This window comes from Helianthus annuus, chromosome 3 (assembly GCF_002127325.2).
Source record: "Helianthus annuus cultivar XRQ/B chromosome 3, HanXRQr2.0-SUNRISE, whole genome shotgun sequence".
Lineage (NCBI taxonomy): Eukaryota > Viridiplantae > Streptophyta > Magnoliopsida > Asterales > Asteraceae > Helianthus > Helianthus annuus.
This window is the reverse complement of record NC_035435.2, coordinates 101,515,626-101,524,808: the sequence shown is the minus strand read 5'-3', so window position 1 is coordinate 101,524,808 and position 9,183 is coordinate 101,515,626. Positions and strand designations below refer to the sequence as shown.

The 9,183-nt window shown below is 35.7% G+C and overlaps 1 protein-coding gene across 2 annotated transcripts; it reads left to right on the top strand.

Moving 5' to 3' along the window:
* The first annotated feature begins 350 nt into the window (after nt 1-350).
* LOC110929436 (ribosomal RNA small subunit methyltransferase E) lies at nt 351-6,613 on the top strand. Of its 2 annotated transcripts, none has more exons than XM_022172595.2 (8): nt 351-559; nt 636-709; nt 4,786-4,928; nt 5,022-5,068; nt 5,166-5,274; nt 5,353-5,414; nt 5,553-5,667; nt 6,239-6,613. In XM_022172595.2, exons 1-8 carry the CDS (start codon nt 416-418, stop codon nt 6,388-6,390), a joined length of 846 nt encoding a protein of 281 aa, XP_022028287.1. In that variant the 5' UTR covers nt 351-415; the 3' UTR covers nt 6,391-6,613. The 2 variants fall into 2 exon arrangements, with proteins under 2 accessions (XP_022028287.1, XP_022028288.1); XM_022172596.2 differs by having other exon boundaries at nt 485-559; nt 4,791-4,928.
* The last annotated feature ends 2,570 nt before the right edge of the window (nt 6,614-9,183 follow it).

The window sequence follows — 9,183 nt, the reverse complement described above, 5'->3', positions numbered from 1 at the left end:
TAATTATATTTATATAACTAGTTAGAAAACCTAATATTTATATGAATATAACTATTTATGTATTTATTAAAATTTAAACGAACATAAACGAACGTTCACGAACATATAAAAGAATGTTCGTTCATTTAATTAAACGAATAAATTTTTTTGTTCGTGTTCGTTCGTTTATTAAATAAATGAACATAAACGAACTTCTCGCCGAACATGTTCATGAATAGTTTATGAACGTTCGATTCATTTACAGACCTACTATAAACCGTCCTAAACCTACAAGACTGGAATCGGGTTGGGTCTCCATTGTATACAATCCGGTTTCGGTTCAGCTCGTCGGGTCGGATTGTCTAGTTGCACTTGCAAGTTGCACCTCTACTTTCCATAACCCGACACTGCCAAACTGTTTGAAGCAAAGCATCAAATGCAAGCTCTCTGCTGTAACCCTCGTTTGGCCGTCGTCGTTAACCGGTCATGCCGGAAAACCAGAGCATTCTCATCTGATTCTTCCAATCAATCTCGCGGCGGTCTCCCTCGGTTTTTCTCCGACGTCCTCCCTTCCTCCAAGGCAGCTATTACTCTCTCTCTCTCTCTCTCTCTCAGAGTTGAACCTGCTCTTCTAATTTGTTTGTTTGATTAATTAGGGTTCAGGTGTTCGTGTGCAAGGGGATGAGTTCTGGCATATGACCAAAGTTCTAAGGCTCAACACAGATGACAGGTATGTATTGCAGTATATTGCTTGTAAGCTAATCAATTTTATGGTTGTTAGAAAGTGATATTCTTCTAGAACTTGTAGTTGAATTGTAAATGCTAGGGTAGATTAGGCATTAAGTTACATGTACATAGAAAATGCATTAGACAAAAAGTAGATAGAGTCAAGTTAAAGGTTATGAATTAGAATTAAGTGCTTGAGGATTAAGGAACCAAGACGGAGAATGTCGTTGTTGGTAAATAGAAAGTGTTTGAAAGAAACTATTCTGGATTTAGTTATCCTAATGGGTGAGACTTGAGAGAAAATAGATGAAATGCTCATGTTGAATAACAAATAAAGTAGATTGTAGCTATGTAGTTAAAGGTGTGCACGCCCAGGCGAGGTGAGGTGCACCAAAGCCGTCTTGAATGCAGCAAGGCAAAAGGCACGAACTGGGAAAAAACATGTTGGCTGTCTGAAGTCTGAACTGGCCAAAACTCGTTTCAAACGGTCTGAATCTGTCTAAACAAGCCAAACACTACTCTAAACCAGCCGAAACAATTCTAAACAAACAAAAATGGCCTGGATTGGACATGTCCCTTGCTTGTCTTGGTCGTGCACTGGTCGGGTGATACTTGCAGTGCGTAGGTTGGATGATACTTACATTAGACGTCTCTCTCTACGTATCTACATAAGCATGCAGTAGCTTCAAAGCCACGTTCACTTGCATGTTTCCCATGTTTAGCTCCATGTTTGAGCTTTGTCACCGCCAATGCAGCCCAAATCGCCGCCAACTTCGTCATCGAATTGCCTCCCTCTCTACCGGTCAAAAAGCCGCATTCAAAGCCGAGCTCGATATCATTGCCACCAAACTTGTAACCCAATGATGTTCCCTCACCGAATACTGACCGGCTCCCGGTGGCGGACCCATGAATTTTTTCCTAGCTTTATAATATTTTTTTTTCGGTTCCTAGCGGGTCGGATCATGGTAAAAAAAGATAATCAAACGAAAATTCATATAAATCAACAAAAACACGTCAAATGTCATTACAAACACATTTAAAGTTGTTCCCTACAGGTTTTCACTTTTTGAAATCTATCCATAACATCATCTAGAGAGAGTTTCCTATGGAAGTCTTTCTCAATATTACATAGACAACTATCTCTTAAATTCTCATCGCCAATCCGATTACGCAAGTCGGACTTCACGTGCTTCATTGCCGGAAAAACATCTTTCAATGGTTGCAATTGTGACGGGTAATACGAGAATAAGCTTCCATAAACGATACACCAATGTAAATGATATGTCTTTCTTTGTTGAAACCATTAACTTCACAAGGCTTGATATAATCCAAGTTGGCAAATTGTGTATCTGCTTTCGCATGATCAATGAAGGTCATGAGCTGAATCGGCAGTCTTCTTTTATCGGTTTCACGAAATCATATGGATACATCTCTCGGCTAGTCTTAATATTTTTGGAATGTCAAAACCACCAAAATTATCACATGGACTCAAATAACTCATACAAACATGTAAGTCTGATGTTACCTCGTTAAAACAGTTCCCAAACTTTTTTATTTGCACATCTAGAACCGCATTGAAGCAATCATACTCATAATTTAATAAATGACAATTTTACCCTTATTTTTCTGAAAGAGTTAATTATGTCGTTAGTCGCAATGGTTTGTAGAAAGTAACAAGCTAGGGTACTCATGGTTTTGAAAAATGGTTGAGGCGTGCGCCTCAAGGCGCGACTCGAGGCGAAACGCGCAAAAAACGATTCTGAGGCGCGCCTTAGGGAGTTTCTATTGTACGTGCGCCTCAGAGCGGCTGAGGCGCTAAAAAGGCTGCGCCTCAGAGCATTCACATCCATTCCATCATATTTTCATCCTAAATTACACTAAAAAACACTACATTTTATCTCTCCTTTTCAATTAAATAATATATTTTTATACCTTTATCATTACATTTTCTCTCTCCTTCACTCACAACCACTTTCAAAATATATTAAAAAATTATAGGGGGTGAACAGTGTCCCCCCAAATATACAGATGAACAATAACATTTTCTCTCTCCTCCACTCAGAACCACTTTTTATACTCTTTATATTATAAAAACAATACACACATAATTTGATGGTATGGATGTGAATGCTCTCAGGGGTTTTTGATATTTATTTTTGATGTTTTTGACTTTTTGTGTCAATTTCAAGCAATTTATGTCTTTTTTATGTATGTTTTTGTTGAATTTGAAGATGAATTTAGTTGGTATTATTATTTTTATATTTATTTTTTAATTCCGCCTCGGGTTTACGCCTCGGTTCGCCTTGAGGCTTACACCTCGTGAGGCGAAGGGAAAACGCCTCGAAAATCGTTTTCGTACTGATAGTTAAAAGTAACATTCTAAGGTATTAGCTTTCAATTTGTAACATACTAGGGTACTAACACTTAACCCAGTTTAATTTTAACACGGCTCAAGGGTAATCAAGTCCGTTTGCATTATCAATTTATTGAAACTAATTAAAAACTCTAGATAAAACCCTCGTTCCCCATAAATTCAGATGAAACCTACGATCCCACATCACCCCTTCTCAAGCATTCTTGACATTTAAGTGGTGAAGAATCTATAATGTAGTTCTAGAACAGAAAACAATTATAATATAACATATTAACAATAATCCAAAACTTACAACTACAATTTAGTTATAGTAGGATTGAGGCCAACCTTGGTTTTAAAAAGCGAGAGGCGCACAAAAGCAACGAGGTCTAAAACCGAGGCGTGAATCGCAAAAGTGGCGGGCTTTTTTCGTACCTGAGGTGCAAGCTAATTATATATATTTTTTATATATCCCATATATATCCTATTGGTTTTTAGCCTTTCCTACCCAAAATATAGCTATAAGTAAGGTTTTTTTGTATGATTTTAGCTGCATGTACAAGCCAAAAAAACTCAAGGTGGTTTTTGTATGATTTTAGCTGCATGTACAAGCCAAAAAAACCCAAGGTACAATAGTTAGATGCATAAAAACGGGGCGCGCCTCAGGTTAAAAAAGCTCAAAAAAATCCCCAAAAGCGCGCCTTTTTGGTGCTTCTTGTAATTACTCTAGGCGCTGAGCGAAAAAGCCCGAGGGTGTGCGCCTCGCGCTTAAGCGCGCTTGAGGCACGCTTTTTAAAACCAAGAGGCCAACTATGGATCTACAATTTACAAAACAAAAGAAAAGAATCAAAACATAACCAACCGTAGGTATATCATCTTAAAGAAATGCTACTGCTGCTTCTTAACGGATAAATAGGTCTATCATAGGAAAGCCACTTTTTTTTCTTTCTGTAGAAGTGGTATTTGAAGGATTCATAGACATACCAATTAATGACAAGACACTTTAATTTATACCGAGTTTATGGGGAATGAGGCCGATTCGGATAAAACGAGCATCTTTATTTATAAACATACAAACTCTCAAACGGGTCGATTTTAGTTAAAAACATACAAATTCCCATATGGCTCGATTTGGATAAAACAACCATCTTCAATAAAAAAGGATGTAATACCCTTGAGCTATGTTAAATTTAAACTGGGATAAGTGTTAGTACCCTAGTTTGTTACAAATTGAAAGGTTAACACCTTAGAGTGTTACTTTAAACTATTAGTTCCCTAGGTTGTTCCTTTCAACAAACCATAGGGACTAACAACGTAATTAACTCTTTCTAAAACTTTGAAATCTCATATATGACTTTTAACGTCAAATACTGTATTTATTCATTTCTAGCATAATTTTTTATGGGTAAAAATACAAGAAAAATAAAACTAAAAAGGGGTAAAAATAAATTTAAGCTAAAAATGTGTTATATAAAAGTATGAAGTTAAAAGATGAGCATATATGAAAACTTGAAGTTAAAAAAATAGTAAAATGATCATTTATTAGATTGTTTTTAATAAATTGGGTATATTTGATATTTTAACTACTTTGTAAGGACATATATGATCCTTTTAGTTTTGGTTGGGTATATATGAAAATTTTCAAGTTTGTACGGGTATATATGAAATTAATCCTTTTTTCTTTACGCTTAATTTGTATTTCTTATCATAATTCGAATCCTTGCAAGGGTAGAGCTCTTTAATGGAAAAGGAGGTCTGGTCAAAGGGTCTATAGAGAGGATTGACCGCACTGGAGCAGATATTGTTGCGCTTGAAAATCCAAAATTAGTATCAACCAATACAACCCAATGGCACGTGTATGCAGCTTTTGGTCAGTTTTCTGGATAGTGAATACGCCAATCGTTTGATGTGTTTTATTGTGTGTGAAGTTAAACTTCGATGACATATGGTTATGTCCATGTAGGTACCCTGAAGGGTGGTCGATCCGACTGGCTTTTAGAGAAATGTACAGTATGTGTTAAATCGAGCGAGCATTACTTTACTAGAATTCTATTAGAATTCTATTTTGCTATTACAAGAAGCTAATTTATGTGCTTCGCAATCATAGGAGCTTGGAGCGAGCAGTGTAACACCACTATTGACCGAGCGTTCTCCTTCAATTTCCGACAATAGAGTGGATAGATTGCAACGAGTAATATTCGCTGCGGCTAAACAATGTAAAATATCATTTTTATACACCTTTTTGTTTGTTTATCTTTTAGCTCATTATATTCATAACTTAGCTTGTGTTTTAGGTCAGCGGCTGCATGAAATGGCTTTGAACCCTCCGTTAAAAGTTGGTGGCCTCTTACCTATTGTAAGTTAAAGTCATTTGTATCGGGGCGTGTGTGGAGATCTTATGTATTATATTAGTTAAAAAGGACTATGAAGTTTGTTTAAAGATTCGTTTATTTCTTTGTTATGACACTCGTGTTCCACTTTGTTATTCCCTTAGGTTTCACAATCGAAACTATCTTTTATAGCTGCAGCAGAGGCTACACCAGTTTTGAATGCATTGGCTCTGTCTCAAAGAGAGCCTGTTGGCTCAATTATCATTGGACCTGAAGGCGGTTAGCTCTCTCTCTCTCTCTCACACACACACATACACACACACTTACGTGTGTTCATAAACGGTTGAAACCGACCAAACTGTCCAAACCAAAGCACGTCGGCCAGTTTGAAATTTATGTGGTTTGGTTTTGACGGTTTTATGGTTCGGTTTACAGCTTGGAACTTGGGACTGGCCTAGTAAACTGAGACAACCATTTAACATTTATTATTTATTTTATTCATTATAGGGTCGCCCTGTAATGTATATGTATTGTATTTAGGATGTGTCCTTATCATCCTTGAAAAATCAATTAAAAAAAGTACACATTAGAACCATGAAAAAAATTAGTTCAAACCACCGAACTGCCAAAATTAATCGCCAAACCAGCCAACCCGACCAACCCTACAGGTTTGGTTGTCGTTTTCCAAAACCTTAGTTAGCGGTTTGCTAGTTCGGTTTAAATTTTTCCTTCAAAACTGGCGGACCGGACCGTGAACGTTCCTAGGCTGACTCAGATACACACACATTTTGGCCCGTAACACAACCCATGACTGGTCCATGATGTTACATTTGTTGGTTTTATATTCCAGACTTCACAGAAGCCGAAGTAAAGTCGATAGTGGAAGCAGGAGCAACAGCAGTTGGGCTCGGGCCACATCGCCTTCGAGTTGAAACCGCGACAATCGCGCTACTGTCCACAGCGATGTTATGGTCCGATTCTCAGGGGTTATTTGATTCTTAATATATATTCACGAGATATGTCTTCAAATTTTGCTTTTGAAATTATGTGTTAGTTATACAAGTCTTCAAGATTATTAAATAGAAGAATTTAGAGCCTGCCTATGAAGTCATAAGTCATAACCGAATGTCTTTGTAGCGTAAGTATTACCCCGTTTGACTTTTGGGGTGCTATTTTTTATTAGTGAAGACTAGAATTATTTAAACCGGTTTCTCATTTATTCAAACTTTAATTTCCAAAAATAAGGAAAAAAAAAAATACTAAGTCGGCAGTCTATCTCGGCTGCGTCTATTCAATTTCAAATCAACAATAAAGATGATTATTTTTTTCATACCAAAAGGTCGTGAATGCAATCAAAGGACGTTTTAGTTATTGGGAACTTTGCTATTTTGGCTCCTATGCTATTCTAAGTTGGATTATTTAGCCCCTCCATCAATGTTCTCACAGTTTTGGTCCTTTGACTATTATTCGTAAAACATCACATTAAGCTTAAGCTCGGTTTGTTTAACTTTAGACGGTTGAGATTGAACTTGTCCTGTTTTAAGCTAAGGGGTTTATATCTAAAGTATAGGCTATGCTCGTTTATAGATAACTTTTGTTTTATTCTTTTAATTATATGATCATATTTTTATGTATTGTATCATACTAGTAAATTGTTTCACGCGTTGCCGCAATGTTTCGTAAAATTTTTACGTTAGAAACGTAGATCAACCGAAAACGTACATAAAGATAAGCACGAAAAACATATTATGTATGACCCGACTCATTTCTGGAAAAAAATACGTTGAAGTGTAAATCAACTTGAATTTACACACACACGTACATAAAAATAGAAATAAGCATGTAAAACTCGATTACAAAGTCTTTAGAAAGCTAAGGGGTTGTAAATATCAATGATGAAATTCTAGAGGTAAATGTATACAAATATACAAAAAGACAGAAAAAGTCAAAACACTGTTCACAATAGTTGGTATGTATATTATATATAATTATATTTATATAAATGTAATAGGTTCGTCACTCTAATCACGTTTGAGATAACGAAGTTTGGGCTCGAGCTCACTTATCAAATGAGCTACAACTTGAGCTTGGTTATGCTTGGCTTTTATTTGAGGATTTCAAGCTTTTATCAGGTGATCTGGAGTAACTTGTGATTAGCTTGACTACTTTACCCTTTAAACTATATGTTTGGTCAAAGATAGCTTTGGTCAATCCCATGCCTTTTTTTTGAAAATTACCTTTGGGCTTTGGCTCCATCCACGTAGTTTTTACCATCAACGCCATGGCTCAAGGACGCCTTGCCCCAGTAGAAGCATCCGTCATAGATGCTCACAAGGGTTTACGGATGAATGTGGCGAAACTTGATATTTTCGACCGGGGGTCGAAAACGTATATACCGAAAATTTTCTATAAAACCGGGGGTCGAAAACGCATATACCCAAAAATTTCTATACGAAAACTACATACTCTCCACTACTGAGTGAAAAGTTTGGGGGTCGGCCGCCCCCACCCGCCCCCACAAAGTTGCGCCCTTGATGAATATCCCCTGTTATGAATGCTCTTACTAAGAATTTATGAAGCCACATGCCTCATAGCTGCATAGTAATTGCGTATGAAGCCACATGCCTCAAAGTTGCATACTAATAGTAATTGCATATGGAGAATTTAATAAAAACGAATTATTTGGGACAACTTTTTATCTAAAACCTTAAGTTTAACTTATAAATTATAAGCTAATACTAAAGAGCTTATAGCATGTGGTATCAATGTGACGAAATGTGTCCTCCTTATGAGATTGAGGATTTAAGTCTTACAGTAATCAAAAGTCTAGATTTATAAGTATGTGTCCTTATGAGATTGAGGATTTAAGTCTTACAGTGATCAAAAGTGTAGATTTATAAGTAGCATTAGAGGTGTGTAAGTTAACAGGTAAATAAATGTTATAATCCTTTATAAAGCAAAAAGTCACACATCAATAATACACCACTAATTTTTTTAAGAAAATTTGTATTATATACTTTTATCCTATTTTTTATCATAAAAGGTCAAATCTATTCTAAACTAAATTTTGTAGAGAGCTCTAGTTGAGCTCCTTTTCGATTATTATTATTATTACTAGGTTATAATCCCGTATATTACACGGGTTGAATAAATATAATTTTATATATTAAATAATAAAAATTTATATCTTTAGAACCACGTATATTGTACGGATTAAATAAATGTAATTTTATATATATCAAATAATAAAAAAATTATATCTTTAAAAACCATGTGTATTATACAGATTAAAGAGTGAATTTCAAGGATTGTCCTTTATCTTTATACCCATTTTCAGGCGTTGTCCTTTATGTTCAAAATTGACGAGTTTTGTCCTTTATGTTCAAAATTGACGAGTTTTGTCCTTTATGTTTTCATATCATACACGTTTTGTCCTTTAGGCCTAACCCAGTTAGTTTTTTTCAGTTAAATTTGGTCATATGCTTTGCACATGAGGGCATTTTTGTCAATTCAAAGGTAAGTTCAACGACAGATTTACAGCTCAAAGCTTCTGAAACCTTTGAATTGACAAAAATGCCCTCATGTGCAAAGCACATGGCCAAATTTAACTGAAAAAACTAACTGGGTTAGGCCTAAAGGACAAAACGTGATTGATATGAAAACATAAAGGACAACGCTTGAAAATGGGTATAAAGATAAAGGACAATCATTGAAATTCACTCCAGATTAAATAAATGTAATTTTGTATACTAAATACTAAAAACGTCATATCTTTAAAAAAACCCGTGTATATCG